General features: G+C 43.6%; 1 protein-coding gene across 4 annotated transcripts in view; it reads left to right on the forward strand.

Annotated features, from left to right (window-relative positions):
- LOC111956221 (ras/Rap GTPase-activating protein SynGAP-like) overlaps window positions 1–21,128 on the forward strand; it is a 64,479-nt gene that overhangs the window by 36,196 nt on the left and 7,155 nt on the right. For 3 of the 4 annotated variants that reach the window (XM_023976674.2, XM_023976675.2, XM_023976676.2), the window contains 16 exons: window positions 6,992–7,086; window positions 8,032–8,153; window positions 8,493–8,646; window positions 8,828–8,926; window positions 9,038–9,277; window positions 9,387–9,722; window positions 9,941–10,085; window positions 10,376–10,520; window positions 10,681–10,917; window positions 12,114–12,315; window positions 14,309–14,499; window positions 14,825–15,029; window positions 15,771–16,388; window positions 16,969–17,487; window positions 18,179–18,346; window positions 20,915–21,126. In XM_023976674.2, coding sequence (XP_023832442.1) covers window positions 6,992–7,086; window positions 8,032–8,153; window positions 8,493–8,646; window positions 8,828–8,926; window positions 9,038–9,277; window positions 9,387–9,722; window positions 9,941–10,085; window positions 10,376–10,520; window positions 10,681–10,917; window positions 12,114–12,315; window positions 14,309–14,499; window positions 14,825–15,029; window positions 15,771–16,388; window positions 16,969–17,487; window positions 18,179–18,346; window positions 20,915–21,126 — 3,688 coding nt within the window. Of the gene's footprint in view, window positions 1–6,991; window positions 7,087–8,031; window positions 8,154–8,492; window positions 8,647–8,827; window positions 8,927–9,037; window positions 9,278–9,386; window positions 9,723–9,940; window positions 10,086–10,375; window positions 10,521–10,680; window positions 10,918–12,113; window positions 12,316–14,308; window positions 14,500–14,824; window positions 15,030–15,770; window positions 16,389–16,871; window positions 17,488–18,178; window positions 18,347–20,914; window positions 21,127–21,128 lie in introns of those variants that run through there. The other variant, XM_023976677.2, reaches the window with a different exon arrangement.

Raw genomic sequence — 21,128 nt, forward strand, 5'->3', positions numbered from 1 at the left:
AAGTCTACCAGAGTGGCCTACCATCAAAAACAATGCAGAAAATGCATCCTATAACATTTGAACATGGAAATAGCTCATATATCATTAGCCTACAGTAGCAGCCAATGTGTGTTGTTCAATGTAGGCCTACATTCCATGAGACTTTTGAGAAGAAAAAAAATGCAAAAAGAAAACATGCAGGGCTTGACATTAGCCTGTTTATCCACCTCAGACAAGGAGATGACTGAAAATGTTGTGTTGTTTGATGCAAGAAACCACTTTACAAAATAAAATGAATTATTATTCCCATACCATTATTAAAGAGAATCAGACATATTATGCTACCCTCTGCCTATTGGCTACTTAGGTTATTCAAGCCTGTCTCAAAATACTACTCCTTTAAGACAAAAAAAGCGATTTACCTGACTTTTCTAAGATGTCTAGAAATGTACACATTTTGTGCTCTTGTATGAAGCAATCACTCCCATATTGCTGACTACAAATGATCTATAACTGGTCTAATAACTCAACTAGCAAAGGATATGAACAAAATGTGCACAAGTGGCTACATGCAGTTCTCGCTTTGATCTCAAAACAAGTGAATCTACTCATGACCGCTCATGCTGTACAGACAGTCCAGTTGAATGTAAATGACACAGATCCATATATGGCAATGGTCTATTTGCATATAGGACTACTGCAACTCTGATTGTTTATGCTGCATGGGTCTGGGTAGACTACGGGCTGAGTAGTGCGTGTCAAAGCAATAGAATTCTACTCCGATGTGTTCTGCCTACAACAAAATATCTTGCATAGTTTGTTTTGTTTTGGTATGTTGCATACCGAAACAAGTGGATAATATTGAAAGTGGATAATATTGTGTTGATTCGATCACAGTTGCCACTAAAGGAAAAGGTTGATAGTGTTAACAGGGAAAACTCTACAACAGTGGTCACCAACCTTTTCTGAGTCAAGATCACTGAGTCAAAATGCAAGCCGAGATCTACCGGTCCAATTTTTTTAACATGACTTTAAAAAAATGTAAGCCTATGTAACATTAATTAATTCAAAACAGTACTGTAGCAGTGAGGTTTATACAGTAAGCTACAATATAGGCCCAGTACATTATCACTGCATATTGACTTTCTTGAATTGCCCAGCCAATGTATTGTTGTTTGGGCCATTTTTTTAACATTATATTTCTACATGATCACACCGCTGATAGATCCGTTGTTGTATTACTTGTGAAGCACAGCTGAGTGAGCATACATTTAAATCATTTGCTTTTCATTTGTATTTTACTGTGCTGATGGTCAGTCTCAGTGGAGGGACTGAGGGTCTGCCTCAACCCTCTGCTCTCCCTTTCCTCCGCTGACACTGACTGATGGTGAAACTCGAGTCGCACCGCATTATTTCTGCCTCATGCACAAATTCATGTTAAATATTCCTCGCTATTAAAAAATACCTAAACTGCTAATAACGCAAACCTATAGATACACTTTACTACTCATTTATTACTGCTGCAGTGCTTGTTGTAGCGCTGAGAGGAAATAGGAAGAACGCGCATTTTACAGTTTAAATAAGTGTTGAACACAAAGTGTTGACAGTGCTGAGTAAGAACTTGAACTCACTCCTAAAAACAGCATATATTTGCTGTATTCGTTGACAGTCTCTCTCTGGTCATGGTTTTAAACGTTTTGAAATCTCACAGTATCAACTGTGCTGTGCCTTATCTTATTCCTTCTACGTTACTGCAGACACGGTCATCTGAGCCATCGCTTGGCCAGCGGTAAGTTTATAGTGCACATGGTTTGCTTTCTGGGCCCGCCGGGAAGGAAGAGTTTGTACCTTCAGGCACATGAAATGGTACATGGCAAAAGTTAGCCTACCCGGAGCGCAGGGCAGCTGAATCACGTGCATCTACCGGCAACAGCCCAATACTTATAAAAACAACAATAGAAACACAAGGCTTTATCGTTGGGGGTTTTACAGAAATTAATGCCTTGGAGATCGACCAGTGGATCGCGATCAACTGTTGGTGACCACCGTTCTAGAAAGTTTTGTGAAATTCAGTCTCGTTCTCTCTGTTGGCTTCCGGGGGGAGCTGCGCAGCAGTCTCTGGGCTACGCACGCATGCAGCTTAGTGAACATTGGTGTAACCATAGAAATAGAATTTGTAGAAAATAGCTGAACATAAGAGCAGCTCTTGTTTACAGTCTGGCAACCATCTTGGTGTTGTGGTTTAAGATATTCAAGTTACCATTACTTTAACGAACAAAGTCGATGACCTTGTGTTATAGGTTGTGTAAAAGTAGAGTAGAGGCAGTCCCATTCTTATACAATTGGCTAGCCAACTGAAGCTCCCTCAGCCACTTGGCGAGATGTCGGAGGAACAGAAGTGTTGACGCAGATTCTAATTCTCATCTGCCCTTATTCTAAGGACTATTTTAATTTAGTCTGTGTTACGCACGCCTCTAGGAAGAGGGAACGCAACACCCTGCTACAATTTAACTCCCTGTGAAGTGGGAGGTATGGAACTGTAGGTGCGAGTAAGGATGACAAAGGCAGAGAGTGTGGTACCGTTTACAATAAATGTATTCCGTCACACGGTAATTTTGGGGAAAAGGGGCGAACCAAAGGAAAGAAAGTAAATATCAGAGCCCCCTCTCCTACCTTACCTGCCTACCCACTACTTACCTAATTTAGCACCACCTGGTGCCCTAACCAAAATACAGGGGTGGTCCGCCCAGGTCTTACCTAGTGTGCCTAGACAGTGAATATACTACGGGTATATGTATGCCCGCAGGCGTCTTGCCTAAGCACTCCCTAGGTGCCTTCCCATTCCCCCTGGGAACAAACAAAACATAATTTTACAAACAATTTCAATAATCAAAACACTGCATCCTATTGACACACAGACATAACCAATCAGCTCTCTCACTCAACCAATACAGGACACACTAATCATCTCCCTCTGAGAACAACCAACACAGTATATCACCCTCACAGTCATCAGCCTCCTCTCTCAGCAATCATCTCTCAGTTATGATCTCTTTTTCTGAGCAACAGAACACTGGTTTTTATAGCTGGAGAAGGAGTCTAATGGGATACAGCTGTAACTTGACGAGGGGGCGGAGTCAGCTCCAATCATCAATGGGGCTGACTAATCAGCTGCTTGACCGATTTCAGGAAGCCATCTCCTGAAACACACACTCAAATACAAACTACAACACAGAAACTGGGGAACGTAACAGTCTGCCTGCCAGTTGGTGGTTATTTTCCATGGTCACGTAATTTTGCTGGTGGCCTACTTTTTGATCTGCTTCTGAATGTACACACACATGACGTGGACATATGGCTGACATTTATTTATTGTATAGCTGACAAACTGTACTTGTGATTTCTTCATCCTTTATCTCGACTTCGTCTCGGGCCTAACAAAACCCGTGCCAAAACATGCTCCAAACAGCGGCTTCTCTGGCATTATCACTTAAATAGAACAAACACGCCTCTCTGACATTTAGAACTTCTCAGAACAAAAGTTTAGCTTGTGTTTATATTTTTTTGTTAGAATTTGGACTAATCTTGTACTCTTTCCCATGGTTACAGTTTCAGGTTGCACTTCTTAAGGTTCTAGTGTTCCTTATCTCTTTTCTCTCTTTGACCCTCTCTCTGCCCCCCCCCCCCTCTTTCTCTCAATTTCAATTTAAGGGGCTTTAGAGGCATGGGAAACATATCTTTACATTGCCAAAGCAAGTGAAATAGATAATAAACAAAAGTGAAATAAACAATAACAAATTAACAGTAAACATTACACTCACAAAAATTCCCAATGTCACATTCCTGACCTGTTTTCTGTTAGTTTTTGTATGTGTTAGTTGGTCAGGACGTGAGTTTGGGTGGGCAGTCTATGTTTTCTGTTTCTATGTTGGTTAATGGGTACCTAATATGGTTCTCAATTAGAGGCAGGTGGTTTTCATCTCCTCTGATTGAGAATCATATTAAGGTAGGTGTTGTCACATTGTTTGTCGTGGGTGGTTGTCTCCTGTGTCTGTGTCTATGTTGCACCATACGGGACTGTTTCGTTCGTTTGTCATTTTGTGTAGTCATTTTCCTGTTTGTGAGTTCTTCGTGTTTCATGTAAGTTCGTCGTCCAGGTCTGTCTACTCCGTTGTTTTGTTAGTTTCAAGTGAAGTTCGTGTTTTCTTTAATAAATATGTCATATCAAGACGCTGCATTTTGGTTCAATCCCTGCTCCTCCTCTTCGGATGAAGAGGAGGAGGAACGCCGTTACACCCAAAGAATAAAGATATTTCAAATGTCATATTACATCTATATACAGTGTTGTAATTGTGTGCAAATAGTTAAATTACAAAAGGGAAAATAAATAAACATAAATATAGGTTGTATTTACAATGGTGTTTGTTCTTCACTGGTTGCCCCTTTTCAATGTTCATACATTGGGCAGGAGGTTAGGAAGTGCAGCTCAGTTTCCACCTCATTTTGTGGGCAGTGTGCACATAGCCTGTCTTCTCTTGAGAGCCAGGTCTGCCTTCGGCGGCCTTTCTCAATAGCAAGGCTTTGCTTGCTGAGTCTGTACATGGTCAAAGATTTCCTTAATTTTGGGTCAGTCACAGTGGTCAGGTATTCTGCCACCGTGTACTCTTTGTTTGGGGCCAAATAGCATTCTAGTTTGCTCTGTTTTTATGTAAATTCTTTCCAACGTCTCAAGTAATTATCTTTTTGTTTTCTCATGATTTGGTTGGGTCTAACTGTGTTGCTGTCCTGTGGCTCTGTAGGGTCTGTTTGTGTTTGTGAACAGAGCCCCAGGACCAGCTTGCTTAGGGGGCCCTTCTCCAGGTTAATTTCTCTGTAGGTGATGGGTTTGGGAATCGCTTCCTTTTAGGTGGTTGTAGAACTTAACGTCTCTTTTCTGGATGTTGATCATTAGCGGTATCGGCCTAATTCTGCTCTGCATGCATTATTTTGTGTTTTACGTTGTACATGGAGGATATTTTTGCAGAATTCTGCATTAAGAGTCTCAATTTGGGCTTTGTCCCATTTTGTGAATTCTTTGGATGGTGAGCGGACCTCAGAACTCACAATCATAAAGGGCAATGGGTTCTATAACTGATTCAAGTATTTTTAGCCAGATCCTAAATGGTATGTCGAATTTTACATACAGTTGAAGTCGGAAGTTTACATACACTTAGGTTGGAGTCATTAAAACGTGTTTTTCAGCCACTCCACAAATTACTTGTTAACAAACTATAGTTTTGGCAAGTCGGTTCGGACATCGACTTTGTGCATGACACAAGTCATTTTTCCAAAAATTGTTTAGAGACAAATTATTTCACTTATAACTTACTGTATCACAATTCCAGTGGGTCAGAAGTTTACATACACTAAGTTGACTGTTCCTTTAAACAGCTTGAAAAATTGCATTAAAAGATGTCATGGCTTTAGAAGCTTCTGGTAGGCTAATTGACATAATTTGAGACAATTGGAGGTGTACCTGTGGATGTATTTCAAGGCCTACCTTCAAACTCCTTTTTGCTTGACATCATGGGAAAATCTAAAGAAATCAGCCAAGACCTCCACAAGTCTGGTTCATCCTTGGGAGCAATTTCCAAATGCTTGAAGGTACCACGTTCATCTGTAGAAACAATAGTACGCAAGTATAAACACCATGGGACCACGCAGCCGTCATACCGCTCAGGAAGGAGATGCATTCTGTCTCCTAGAGATGAACGTACTTTAGTGCGAAAAGTGCAAATCAATCCCTAAACAGCAAAGGACCTTGTGAAGATGCTGGAGGAAACAGGTACAAAAGTATCTATATCCACAGTAAAACGAGTCCTATATCGACATGACCTGAAAGGCCACTCAGCAAGGAAGAAGCCACTGCTCCAAAACCGCCATAAAAAGGCCAGACTACGGTTTGCAACTGCACATGGGGACAAAGATCGTACTTTTTGGAGAAATGTCCTATGGTCTTATGAAACAAAAATTGAACTGTTTGGCCATAATGACCATCGTTATGTTTTGAGGAAAAAGGGGGAGGCTTGCAAGCCCAAAAACACCATCCCAACCATGAAGCACGTGGATGGCTGCATCATGTTGTGTGCTTTGCTACAGGAGGGACTGGTGCACTTCACAAAATCGATGGCATCATGAGGAGGGGAATTATGTGGATATATTGAAGGAACATCTCAAGACATCAGTCAGGAAGTCAAAGCTTGGTCGCAAATGGGTCTTCCAAATGGACAATGACCCCAAGCATACTTCCAAAGTTGTGGCAAATGGCTAAAGGACAACAAAGTCAAGGTATTAGAGTGGCCATCACAAAGCCCTAACCTCAATCCTATAGAAAATGTGTGGGTAGAACTGAAAAAGTGTGTGCGAGCAAGGAGGACTACAAACCTGACTCAGTTACACCAGCTCTGTCAGGAGGAATGGGCCAAAATTCACCCAATTTATTGTGGGAAGGTTGTGGAAGGCTACCTGAAACATTTGACCCAAGTTAAACAATTTAAAGGCAATGCTACCAAATACTATTTGAGTGTATGTAAACTTCTGACCCACTGGGAATGTGATGAAAGAAATAAAAGCTGAAATAAATCATTATCTGCTATTATTCTAACCCTAACCCATTCTTCAAATAAAGTGGTGATCCGAACTGACCTAAGACTATAATTTTTACTAGGATTAAATGTCACGAATTGTGAAAAACTGAGTTTAAATGTATTTGGCTAAGATGTATGTAAACTTCTGACTTCAACTGTATATTCCTTTTGATGGCATAGAAGGCCCTTCTTGCCTTGTCTCTCAGATCATTCACATCTTTGTGAAAGTTACCTGTGGCGCTGATGTTTAGGCCGAGGTATGTATCGTTTTTTGTGTGCTCTATGGCAACGGTGTCTAGATGGAATTTGTATTCGTGGTCCTGGCAACTGGACCTTTTTTGGAACACCATCATTTTTGTCTTACTGAGATTTACTCTCTCTCACAGAGCACGCTCGCGCTCGCAGGAAGAGCATTGCCACTGCGAGACAGCCAAGCATGGAAATCCCTCCCACTGCCCCCCAACAACCCTTCAGACAACAAGTAAGTACTCGAAAATGCTATATTACCTCTTTCCATTATTATCGTGTCATTTCCACTTATTCTGGGCCATACAGTAAAGTGCTACCCACTATTAGCTTCACTTCCTGCTCTCTATCATTATTCTCCCTCATCACCCAGTTCTCTTTTGTCCAGAGCAGAGTTGATAATAGTCATTATTTTATTTTTTATTTAACCTTTATTTAACTAGGGAAGTCAGTTAAGAACAAATTCTTATTTACAATGACGGCCTACCCCCCCAGGCCAAACACACCCCTAACCCGGACAACGCTGTGCCAATTGTGCACCGCCCTATGGGACTCCCGATCACTGCCGGTTGTGACACAGCCTGGGAACAAACCAGGGTCTGTAGTGATGCCTCTAGCCTTGCAATGCAGTGCCTTAGACTGCTGCGCCACTCAGGAGGCTAGTAATAGATAGTAGGCTAACTGTAATGCTACTAATTTACAGATTCCAAATTAAAAGTATATTATAGCAGTATGGGATACACCTGTACATTTCACCAGCTCAACCTCAGAAGAGTACTCATGCCAGTTGAGTTTAAGTCTTCAAATAGGCTTACACCATCCATCTTAGTGACTGAATTCGCATAGCCCACTGAAAGAACATTATTGAATTAGCCATTGTTGCTTCATCTGTAGCCCAATAGCCTCCTCCAGTGGTCATCTGAAGGAAGCAAAACACAAACACTTCAAAAGTGGGTTCCTCTCCTCAACCTCCATCAGTACCACAACCATCACCACCACCAATAACATGGATTCATGCTAACACTGATTTCGAAGATAGCGTCTATTTTGAAAGAAGGGTTTAATGCACTGATTGTAAGTCGGTCTGGAGCGTCTTACAAGAGCTTCTGCTAAATTACAGATTTTTTTATGAAATGGACATCCCCACCTGTGTGATGGTCTCCTCTCTTGTCCCCAACAGAGCTTCCTCAGTCGAAAGTTGAAGGGCTCCATCAAAAGGGCAAAGAGCCAGCCCAAGCTGGATCGAACCAGCAGCTTCCGCCACATGATTCTACCCCGTTTCCGTAGTGCTGATCAGGAGAGGTAGGTAACGCTTTCCCAAACGATTGCATGTGTGGCGTACACTTGTGTTTCCTGTTATACACTCTATAAAGCTTTATTTTACACTCCTTTTTTTGTGTATTTACCTGGTGTTTTCCAATATGTACAGTTTGTTAACAATGGTTACTTTTTGGTACTTATTGCAAGAATTTAACACAATTTTTAACACTACCTGGTACCAGATTATGTTTAGTAGTGCTTGTTTCAATGCACTGTTTCCCTTAACATTGTAATGGGACCACAGAGTATCTTAACCACTCTCTCTCTCTCTCTCTCTCTCTCTCTCTCTCTCTCTCTCTCTCTGTCTCTCTCTCTCTCAAGGACACGTCTAATGCAGAGCTTCAAGGAGTCCCACTCTCATGAGTCCCTGCTTTCCCCTAGCAGTGCAGCGGAGGCTCTGGACCTCACGCTGGATGAAGATGCTGTCATCAAACCTGTCCACTCCAGCATATTGGGCCAGGAGTACTGCTTTGAGGTGAGTGCCCTGCTGCCAGAAGAATACTGTATAGTATCTCTCCTAATATTACATCTAAAACAGTTATTACAGCTCAGTCTTCCAAGTTGATGTGTCATGGTGATAGTAATTGATCAACTGTTACACACTAACAAGCAACAAACTATTGATTGAATTCACTTCTGTGTCTGTTTGACTGTAGGTGACCACCATTTCAGGGACAAAATGCTTTGCCTGCCGCTCGGCTGCAGAGAGAGACAAATGGATTGAGAATCTACAGAGAGCTGTCAAGCCCAACAAGGTGAAAAAATAGAGAGGAACAAGGACCCTGCTTGCAGTCCACACTCAAAATGCCTTTCATCTCCATTAGTTTCAGCAATCTTCACCTCTCTCTCCAATGCTCCCATTTTAGGACAATAGTCGAAGGGTGGACAATGTGCTTAAGCTATGGATCATTGAGGCCAGGGACCTTCCTCCTAAGAAGCGGTACTATTGTGAGCTGTGTCTGGATGACATGCTGTATGCGCGCACCACCAGCAAGCCCCGCACGGACACTGTCTTCTGGGGCGAGCACTTTGAGTTCAACAACTTGCCTGCCATTCGTAGCCTACGCCTGCACCTTTACAAGGAGACAGACAAAAAGCGACGCAAGGTGTGTGTCTGTCTATGGTGGTTGTATTTTTCCTTGTGTATCTTTTGTGTTTGCAGAGTTACTCAAATATTTACTTCTATTCTATTCTCCATTCTGTTCTCTAACCTAGGAGAAGAGCACGTACCTCGGCCTGGTCACTATCCCCATATCGAGCATCACAGGCAGGCAGTTTGTGGAGCAGTGGTACCCGGTGATCCAGCCCAGTGCTTTGGCTAAGGGTGGCGGTGTAGGCGGTGGCAAGGTCATCAATGCCTCAATCCGCCTCAAGTCCCGCTACCAGACCATGAGTATCCTGCCCATGGAGCTGTACAAGGAGTTCGCTGAGTACATCACCAATAACTACCGTACGCTGTGTGCCGTGCTGGAGCCTCTGCTCAGTGTCAAAAGCAAAGAGGAGGTGGCGTTCGCGCTGGTGCACATTCTCCAGAGCACGGGCAAGGCCAAGGTAGGAAGGAAGGCACTAAAGCAGGGGTGGCCAAGCACTCCTGTTGGAGAGTAACATTTTTTACATTTACATTTTAGTCAGCTATGCCAATTGTCCGTCGCCCCACGGACCTCTTTCTGAGGTTATTGTAAATGAGGCCTGTAGCATCTTTCCTGGCCCCTGTGTCTGCTGTACAATGTGTTTGTGGTGTTTGTTTGAGGAGCATGTTCTTTTTTCAGGACTTCCTGTCAGACATGGCAATGTGCGAGGTGGATAGATTCATGGAACGAGAGCATCTGATCTTTCGAGAGAACACCCTTGCTACTAAAGCCATAGAGGAGTACCTCAAATTGATAGGGCACCGGTACCTCAAGGATGCCATAGGTAAAACTCCAAATTATTTTATTTTAATCCAATACCAGTGTAAAATGACCAAATCCAGACCTGGGTTCAAATACTATTTGAAATCGGTCAAATACTTTGAGTGTTTGCTTTAGCCTGCCTGGAATGCCAGCTGAGCGAGCTTCTCACTTCTAGGACTTTTTTATTAAACAGGCAAGCTCAATCAAGCACAGCTAAAGTATTTGAAATGATGAGTGACAAGGATGTTGATGAGAAGACTATGATGGTGATGATACTGATGAGGATTAATTGGACGGTTGTGTCGTTGACAGGAGAGTTCATTCGAGCTTTATACGAGTCAGAGGAGAATTGTGAAGTGGATCCCATGCGTACTCCACCGTCTGTCCTGGCCGACCACCAAGCCAATCTTCGCATGTGCTGCGAACTGGCACTCTGCAAGATTGTCAACTCTCATTGGTCAGAAATTATTCCACATGACTACGCCATTGTACAAATGTGTCAGTAACACAGTGTCCTTTCTAGTATGATGGGCTGTTTGCCCCCCCCCCCAAAAAAAGAAGTTTGCAATGAAAAATAAAGTACTATTCTATCCTTCTGTCCTACCCTTTTATTCTAGTGTGTTTCCGCGGGAGCTGAAGGATGTCTTTGCCTCCTGGAGGGTCCGGTGTGCCGAGCGGGGAAGGGAGGACATCGCAGACCGCCTCATCAGCTCCTCCCTCTTTCTACGCTTCCTGTGTCCCGCCATCATGTCGCCCTCTCTCTTCAACCTCACCCAGGAGTACCCCGGAGAGCGGACATCCCGCACACTTACCCTCATCGCCAAGGTGGTGCAGAACCTGGCCAGCTTCTCCAAGTCAGTCACTACCTTCCCTCTCATGTAGCCTTCCCTTTCTTTTACCATTAACTTTCTTTTTAGCCTTTCCTCCTATGTACCATTTCCTCCCATGTAGCCTTCCCTTTCTTTTACCATTAACTTTTCTTTTAGCCTTTCCTCCTATGTACCATTTCTCCCATGTAGCCTTCCTTTCTTTTACCATTAACTTTCTTTTTAGCCTTTCCTCCTATGTAGATTTCCTCCCATGTAGCCTTCCCTTTCTTTTACCATTAACTTTCTTTTTAGCCTTTCTCCTATGTACCATTTCTCCCTGTAGCCTTCCCTTTCTTTTACCATTAACTTTTCTTTTTAGCCTTCTCCTCCTATGTACCATTTCCTCCCATGTAGCCTTCCCTTTCTTTTACCATTAACTTTCTTTTTAGCCTTTCCTCCTATGTACCATTTCCTCCCATGCAGCCTTCCCTTTTTTTAGCATGACCTTTCTTTTAGACTTCCCTCACATTTAGCCTCCCCTCACCTGTCCTGTAACAATTAACCTGCCTTTCCCAAACTTATTCAGTATGTCCACTACCAACCAAGCCTTGTTAAGTCATTATCTATGTCCTCAACCAGTTCCTCTTTCAGCAACCAATAATTATTTCCACGACATTGCGATTGGGTCATACATGCGTAAGACTTGCTTTAGTCTAACTATGCATTATAACTGTATCATAATACATTATCAGTCAGCGTGAAGTAAACTATTCCTCAATAAGTTTGTCCTTTGGTGACAGTGAATGAAGAATTCATCCAACATGATTGTCCACAAACAAGATGATTGTGCACAAAAGTGACCGTAACAGGTCTCAATGGCACAAATGTTCAGAGGGTGGAGAAGTCTGTGTGCACAGAAACTATTTGCTTTAGCGATGTTCTTGTCACATTGCAGACAAGGTTACAGTACGAATAATTCAATCCTCCCCCTCACCATCACCTGTTTTTCATACTGTATCCTTCCATCTTCCTCACCTGCTCTTTCATTCTTTGCATTCTCACACTGTCTGTCTCCCCTCTTGTTTTCTCTCCGTACGCCCTTATCACTATTTCTCTGTACTTCTCCATGCTATGTATCTTGTACCTTTCTCCCTCAATATTTCACTGTCTGTGGGAACTTCTTTCTCTCTTTCCTCCCACTCTCTATGCTCCCCCCACACTGCTGTCTTTTCTGCCCTCAGGTTTAGTGGCAAAGAGGACCACATGTGTTTCATGAACGAGTTTTTGGAGATGGAGTGGGGCTCCATGCAGCAGTTCCTGTACGAGATCTCCAACATGGACACGGGGAGCAACGCCGGGGGCTTTGAGGGCTACATCGACCTGGGCAGGGAGCTGTCAGTGCTCCACAGCCTGCTGTGGGAAGTCATGGCCCAACTGAGCAAGGTAATGAGGAATGTAACCTCTCCAGGCTGTTGTGCACAGTGCATATAAGCTTAGGACATCAACGATTCAAAGTTGGCCTTTTTGGGAGTGACCATAGAATTCTATGGGAGTGAACTTACTGAGTAAAATATTTGTCATTTAATTTGAGCAAATCACACGACTGAGGCGAGGCTCCAAATGGAGGCAGGACCAGGCACAAGACACCACAAGACACCCAGGCACAAGACACCTACACCTTTCTGTATAATTGGCTAACAAAGGCCAAGTTTGACATGTTGGTCCACCAGACTCTTCGGGCATTTGGGCGGAATTGTCTGGGAACGAGATTATGAGAATTGTGACCGTCTAGGTTCAAACCCTGGTCTTCTGAACACCACACACATGCGTAAACCCGCAGAATCTAAAGCCTGGTCATAGTCTTCAGGTCTCAGGTAAGGTTAGTCATCACCCATGAAGAAAATACTGTCGCTCCCTCACTTTTCATGAACCGAAAAGCAAATCTTGGAGGACAAAGGAAGTTAAAAATACTTATTTATTATTAAAACCAACATGTTTTTGCATATACTGTACCCTTCCTTGAGATATCGCATCCTAAATGCCTTAGTTTTGATAATAAGAGTCTTTGAGGACAAATTCCATTGTCCTCCAAGAGTTGCTGAATATTTTGCCATCTCCAGCTGAGCAAGGTAACAGCAATGCTACACCTGCCGCATTTTTCTTCACGGCTTGAGCCATGACTGATTACACTCCTGCTGTTGTCAATGCTGCCCGCAACACTGGCCGCATGAGGAGGAGCATGTTAGTGAAGCAGCCAGGCATTAGACATGCCTTTTATCGTACTAAATTAACGTTTTCTATATGCTACGTTTGCATGCGTGTCTTTGAAGTGTAACAAGAAATCTAAAGTGACTGTAATACAGGTGTAATACACTTTTCTTCTGCTGATATACCTCCTGCTACTGGTTATCCTCCCCCACCCCTTTATGCCTCTTCTCTCACCACCTCTTGGCTAAAATCCATTTGTATTTTCACTCCCTCCACTCCCGCTGTTCACTTGGCTGAATTCCATTTCTATTTTGGCTCCCTCCACTCTGTTCACTTTAAAATGACAAAATCCATTTTATAAGGGAGCATGCAAATGTTTTGGAGGACTGGTAAATATCAGTTAAGTGAAACTGAAAGGGGAGTGAACAAGGGGAAGGGAAATCACTTTTTATTGTCTGAGATCAAAATAGGCAAGCCTTTTCTAAATTCATAACAATAGGGTAAAATGACACAACATCTGCAAAATCTACACCTCAACTGAAATATTGGACACCTCCAACTCTAGGGATTCCCCATGTAATCAATGAGTGGAGTGAGCGACTGAACACGTTTGTTTTAATTGAGCCCGTGGCTACATCTCAATAGTCTAGAGTGGCTTCCTCTCTTCGTCTCCCTTCCTCCATGTGCACTGTTCGTGAGAACACAAAACAGGTGATAACAATATGGTTGACATCTGCTTTCACCTGCTCCTTCACCTCAGTGTAGATGAATGAGAGGAAAAGAAGCCACTCTAGACTATTGATCCAAAGTCTCTCCATGATCCCTGTATCCCAATTCCCTGTCCTTTCTCCAGAAGTGTACACTTATGCACTCCTCCCCACTCATTTATAAGCATGGAGGCATGGGAGTGATCAGGGGTGTTCAAGTCCGGTTTTGAAGGGCCGAAACACTTCTCGTTTCGGTTTTTAACTGGTAGTTAATTTCACTCATCTCCTATCCCAGGTCTGATTCAGTCACTGGTTAGAAGGAAAGGATGAAAACCAGAAGTGTTTTGGCACTCCAGGACCGGAAATGAACAGCCCTGCGCTAAATATAGGTTCCAACACATTTCTTATAACAGTATTTTCCTTTTGAATCCATGAATGGAAGTGAACGAGTGCACACTTTGGGAGAAAGGACAGAATTTGGGATAAACAGTCACATCTTTTCATTACGCCTTGTCTCCCAGGACGCTATTCTGAAGCTTGGTCCCTTGCCACGTCTGCTGAATGACATCAGTGTAGCCTTGAGGAACCCCCAGCTCCACCGGCAGGCCAGCCACCAGCCAGACAGGCAGCAGGACAGGCTCATCACACGGCCCTCCTTCAACCGCCTGGTATCATCCGATTTCCAGAGCCTCATGATGCGGGACCTCAACAGGTAACTGCTCCGGGCTTAAACGCACCATCTGTGTAAGATTTCTTGAGGTTCAATAGTCATTTAAATTGATATGCATTGATTATTGAAGAGCATAAGTTATAAATGCCTTGTTTCACCTTTAACATAATCCAACAGCTAGGGTTGTACAATTTCATTGTTGATGCTTTTGGTTGTCGTTTAAGTCTTTGTAAACAAATAATGTTGATGCAAAGAGGGGTGAGGTGTAAGCCTTGAGGGTCACCTACAATATATACTGTAGTATAGCTTTAAAATACGGCCCCTGACAATGGTAATAATGATAGATAATGATGATGATCATCTCCAGCTCAATAGACATCTCCCGTCTCCCTTCCCCAACCGCGGGATTATCTGGGGGTGGTGTCCTCTCGTCTCATGTAAGCATGGGAAGCTTTGCGGAACGAGACCCCCACGGCTCAAAGGACGTTTTCTACGTGACCCGCCCCCCCCTGGCTCGGTCCAGCCCTGCATACTGCACCAGCAGTTCTGATATCACTGACCCAGACCCAAAGGTAAACTTTGATGCATCGATTTATCGCCGCTAGCAGACATCAGTGAATTGACTAACGAAAACTTTGAGTTGGACACATACACTGAGTATACAAAACATTAAGAACACCATGACAAACTGACCAGGTGAATCCAGGTGAAAGCTATAATCCCTTATTGATGTCACCTGTTAAATCTACTTCAATCAGTGTAGATGAAGGGAGGCGACAGGTTAAAGAAGAAGCTTTAAGCCTTGAGACAATTGACATGTGGATTGTGTATGTGTGCCATTCAGAGGGTGAATGGGCAAGGCAAAACATGTAAGTGCCTTTGAACGGGGTATGGTAGTAGGTGCCAGGTGCATCGGTTTGTGTTAAGAACTGCAATGCTGCTTGGTTTTTCATGCTGAACAGTTTTCCGTGTGTATCAAGAATGGTCGACCACCCAAAAGACATCCAGCCAACTTGACACAACTGTGGGAAGCATTGGAGTCAACATGGGCCGGCATCCCTGTGGAAGGCTTACCCTGTGGAAGTCCATGCCCCGACGGATTGAAGCTCTTCTGAAGGCAAAAGGGGGAGGGGAGGGTGCAACTCAAAATTAGGAAGATGTTCCTAATGTTTGGTATACTCAGTGTATATTACAACTTGAAGTATACCTCAAAATGTAGTTATGAATTTCCCTAATAACTAAATAGTGAACATTATTATTTGTGACATAATAGGTTATTCCAGTTGACAGGTTATGTTCTGTCTCTCTCCTAGGTCCTCAGTGTTAACAAAAGCGTGTCCATGATGGACCTGCAGGACTCACGCATGAATAGCATCTCCAACCTCCATTCAGTGGGCGATATGCTCAACTCCTCCCAGGCCTCTATAGCAGGCTTGGGCCACAGTTTCGGGAACCTGGGCGGCCCGCTTCGCATGGGAGGCCATATGTCCGCCGGGGGCTCTGGGAGCTCCGGCTTGAGGCTAAGCCAGATGGGGGGACCCCTTCACCACATGGGGGGTCCCACTGACTCTCTCTCCCAGCAGCAGCAACATGCGGCAGCCGCCATGCACTTCCCCCTCTCCTTCCAGAATCCCCTCTTCCATCTGGCTGCCGACGGCCCTCGGGGTCAGCCCCACAGTCGTCCTCAGGCCCAGCCACCTCCCCCTCCACTCTTGTTGGCCCCAGAGCTTGACAATGCCCACCACCAACAGGGCTACATGCGGGCATTCGGCCACGGCGGCTTCTCGCGTAGCGAGGACCTTTCGGCCCTGCGGCCACAGAGCAGTCTGGTGCAGCCCAGTGTTGTCCACTCACACAGCTACAGTGACGACTACACACGGCAAAACCAGAACGCTGAATACGCCCGGCGCCAGCTTTCGCTGCAAGTGCAGGTAGGTATTCTAGGAAAATATCACTAATTAAATTTCAATTAAATTCAACTTTATTCATTCCGGTAGCAGCATTTAAGATGACATTGACAGAGCCTAAGTACACGTTAACAAGAATACATCTCTTCATACTAAACATACACCACACAGTGCATGTAACACCTTATGTAGACATTACATTTAGCAATCAGGCTGTTGCAGACTGTTGTTGCGGTCTGTTGCATTGATAAACCCCATCATAGATTTAGATAGATATTTCATATCATTTTAAAATAAATTTACAAGAATTAATTCACCCAGCAGTCACTTTTTAGAAGCATTGATAGTGAAATGTACAGTATCTGCATATTGTTTGTATGACTACTGTAGATGCTTGAAAAACAAGTTAGACAGGGATTGTCCAATTAAATTGACTTCACAACCATTCTTCATCTCCTTCCTTGTCTCTCCTCTTACACTCTCTCCCTCTCTCTCCCTCTCCTATAGTATTTGATCTCAAATACTGTATCTTCTTTTTCTAAATATTTCCTGCCCCCCCTCCCTCCGTCTCCCTCTCTTCCTTTTCCCACCCACCCTCTCTCAGGAGAATCTTCAGCAGCAGATTCTTATGGGCATGACCCCTCAGACGGCCACAGGCACGGGCACTCCCACCTCCTTGGCCACTCCCCCCTCCACCGTGCACCCTGTCCGTCATGGCTCCATAGCACCGCCTCCCCCGCAGCGCCTCAAATCCCAGCTGTCCATCAGCCCCGGGGCCACCTCCACCCCTCCCAAGGCCCGCCCCCAGAGCAGGAACCTCCTTCTCCAGTCGCCCGACTCCAGCTTTGGCGGCAGGCAGCCCTCACAACAGCAACAACAGCAGCAGTTGTCCGTCAAACAGTCTGACAGCCCAGCCCCTGGGCTCCCGCACCAGTCAAGCTCTGCCAGAGACGGCCAGGGGGCGCCACAAGGGGGGAACGGAGAGACCACAGACACCCCGACTAAGAGCACAAAGCAGCCTCAGACCACAGACACCCCAACTAAGAGCACCAAGCAGCCTCAGCCGCAGTCCCAGCAGCAGCATCCACAGCAGCACCTGCTCAAGCCTACAGTCAATAAACAGGTCTATTGCTCGAACGCCATGGGCTCTGTGTTGGAATGCCTGGGTATCCAGCTGGAGCAATCCAGGAGACTTGAGATCGTGTTAGTCCACTGAGCTAAAGCCTTGGCATTAGCTCTGGGAGCTAAAACGAGTCTAAAGTTCTCAGGCAAGGTTACTTGTCACAAACCACCTCGGCTACATGTACAATCAAACCTGTTAATAACCAGTGCCAATATTAATCACACTTCTGTGATTCTCAGAATCTCAGCTGATTTAGGAGGGATGGATTACTGAGATAGCTTAGCCTGTGTCACAACTTCAGTGTTATGAACATGTAATTTCTGTTCGATTTTAAACAAATGTATATATGTTTCCCATAATGTAAAAATTATGTATTGTAAATGTAACATCAAAGAAAATCGATTATGTATTGAAGGCTATTGTTTGAACATTACAGGCATATTGTAAAAATCGAAGTACTTGTAAGTCCAAAGAGATACATGTAGAAGATGGATAGCCAACCAAAAAGCACAGAAAGGTGTTGCTGGTTTAGCTAGTAATTTAAGGCATCTGTCTTAACAGTTTAGACAACATCACAAGCTTTCCTAAATACTTTCTGAGATAGGAGTACCTTTTAGTCTTAATAATCTTGATAGCATGATCATGCGATTTCTGAGCCTCTTCCTGTATCATCTTGCCTCTTTGCTTTCAGGGTTCTCAGTCCCCCTCCACCCTGACCCCCAACGAGCGCACTGTGGCTTGGGTGTCCAACATGCCACACCTCTCTGCTGACATCGAAATATTGCGTAGCTCATCAAACCTTGAGGACCTCAAGCTGAAGGAGTACTCTAAGAGCATGGACGAGTCACACATGGATAGGGTGAGTCTATTTTGGTGGTGATGACAGCCTCTCTGGTAAATTAAAGAAGGTTCCTAGATTATAAGGGAATGTCTTTATCTGATTTCCATTTTGTTGTATAGCAACATTTGACCTCCAGCATGATATTCCAAGAAGGTTATGGCAGGGTCAAAGGAAAACCTTCACTCTGTCATAATTTGATGTACCAGGATTGGGACCTGAGAATATTGCTAGACTGTTCCTTGAATTAACAACTGTTCCTTGAAGAAAGGAATGCTTTAATTAATGTCATTCCTCACCTACCAGATGGTACATAAATTTTTTCATACATGTTTTTCACACTGTGAAAAAGTCGGGAATACAGTGCTACAGGTGTGGAATAAAGTGTAGTGTAGAAGCTCTGAAACATTGGGGTCAGCCCTAATACCGTACCCATCTCCAAGAGTGGGCTAGCTTTAGTTTTATGACCTTAAATAAAAAATATAAAAAAAGTTCAAATGATTGAGATAGCTACGAATAATTTACATAATGCAAAATATTAGTTTTAGGTAATTTTTGCCTGTTAAACTATCCGGTTAGATACATTTACGATTCTCATATCTAGCTGATAATTATGAAGTAAATGTTTGCTTTATGAACGTTTGCTTTGTGAACAATTGAGGATTTTCTGAGGGTTCAACTCAATATCAGGAAGGTGTTCTTAATGTTTTGTTAACTCAGTGAATTTGTAAATATCACCATCATCTTTGAAACACCAGCYCTTAATGGTTATTGTGGTATATAAAATAAAAAATTAAATAAACTTGATTGTATAGCGTGATATAAGCAGAATTCAATATAATTCCCCCCGATTTCAACTGCCCCCTTAGTCACTTTATCCTGGCGCCGGGTATGTCTAATGCATTTGAAGTCAGAAGTTTACATACACCTTAGCCAAATACATTTAAACTCAGTTTGTCACAATTTATGACATTTAATCCTAGTAAAAATTCCCTGTCTTAGGTCAGTTAGGATCACCACTTTATTTAAGAATGTGAAATGTCAGAATAATAGTAGAGAGAATTATTTCTTTCAGCTTTTATTTCTTTCATCACATTCCCAGTGGGTCAGAAGTTTACATACACTCAATTAGTATTTGGTAGCATTGCCTTTAAATTGTTTAACTTGGGTCAAATGTTTCGGTTAGCCTTACACAAGCTTCTCACAATAAGTTGGGTGAATTTTGGCCCATTCCTCCTGACAGAGCTGGTGTAACTGAGTCAGGTTTGTAGGCCTCCTTGCTCGCACACGCTTTTTCAGTTCTGCCCACACATTTTCTATAGGATTGAGGTCAGGGCTTTGTGATGGCCACTCCAATACTTTGACTTTGTTGTCCTTTAGCCATTTGCCACAACCTTGGAAGTATGCTTGGGGTCATTGTCCCTTTGGAAGACCCATTTGCGACCAAGCTTTGACTTCCTGATTGATGTCTTGAGATGTTGCTTCAATATATCCACATAATTCCCCTCCTCATGAAGCCATCTATTTTGTGAAGTGCACCAGTCCCTCCTGCAGCAAAGCACCCCCACAACATGATGCTACAACCCCCGTGCTTCATGGTTGGGATGGTGTTCTTCGGCGTGCAAGCCTCCTCCCTTTTCCTCAAAACATAACGATGGTCATTATGGCCAAACAGTTCTATTTTTGTTTCATCAGACCAGAGGACATTTCTCCAAAAAGTACGATCTTTGTCCCCATGTGCAGTTGCAAACCATAGTCTGTCTTTTTTATGGCTGTTTTGGAGCAGTGGCTTCTTCCTTGCTGAGTGGCCTTTCAGGTTATGTCGATATAGGACTCGTTTTACTGTGGATATAGATACTTTTGTACCTGTTTCCTCCAGCATCTTCACAAGGTCCTTTGCTGTTGTTCTGGGATTGATTTTCACTTTTCGCACCAAAGTACGTTCATCTCTAGGAGACAGAATGGGTCTCCTTCCTGAGCGGTATGACGGCTGCGTGGTCCCATGGTGTTTATACTTCCCCACTATTGTTTGTACAGATGAACATGGTACCTTCAGGCATTTGGAAATTGCTCCCAAGGATGAACCAGACTTGTGGAGGTCTACAATTTATTTTCTGAGATCTTGGCTGATTTCTTTTGATGTTCCCATGATGTCAAGCAAAGAGGCACTGAGTTTGAAGGTAGGCCTTGAAATACATCCACAGGTACACCTCCAATTGACTCAAATGATGTCAATTATCCTATCAGAAGCTTGTAAAGCCATGACATCATTTTTTGGAATTATCCAAGCTGTTTAAAGGCACAGTCAACTGTATGTAAACTTCTGACCCACTGGAATTGTGATACAGTTAATTCTAAGGGAAATATTCTGTCTGTTAACAATTGTTGGAAAAATTACTTGCACAAAGTAGTTGTCCTAACCGACTTGCCAAAACTATAGTTTGTTAACAAGACATTTTTGGAGTGGTTGAAAAACGAGTTTTAATGACTCCAACCTAAGTTTATGTAAACTTCCGACTTCAACTGTATATGATAATGCATTCAGAATTCCAGAGCATTGATCTTCCTCTCCTGTGGTCTCTCTGCCAGGTAAAGGAATATGAGGAGGAGATCCATTCCCTGAAGGAGCGTCTGATAATGTCCCATCGGAAGCTGGAGGAGTATGAGCGCAGAATGCTTTCACAGGAGCAGCAGACCAGCAAGATCCTATCACAGTACCAGAGCCGGCTGGACGACAGCGAGCGCATGCTGAGGCAGCAGCAGCTGGAGAAGGACAGTCAAATCAAAGGCATTATCAACAGGT

Source organism: Salvelinus sp. IW2-2015, linkage group LG31 (genome assembly GCF_002910315.2).
Source record: "Salvelinus sp. IW2-2015 linkage group LG31, ASM291031v2, whole genome shotgun sequence".
NCBI lineage: Eukaryota > Metazoa > Chordata > Actinopteri > Salmoniformes > Salmonidae > Salvelinus > Salvelinus sp. IW2-2015.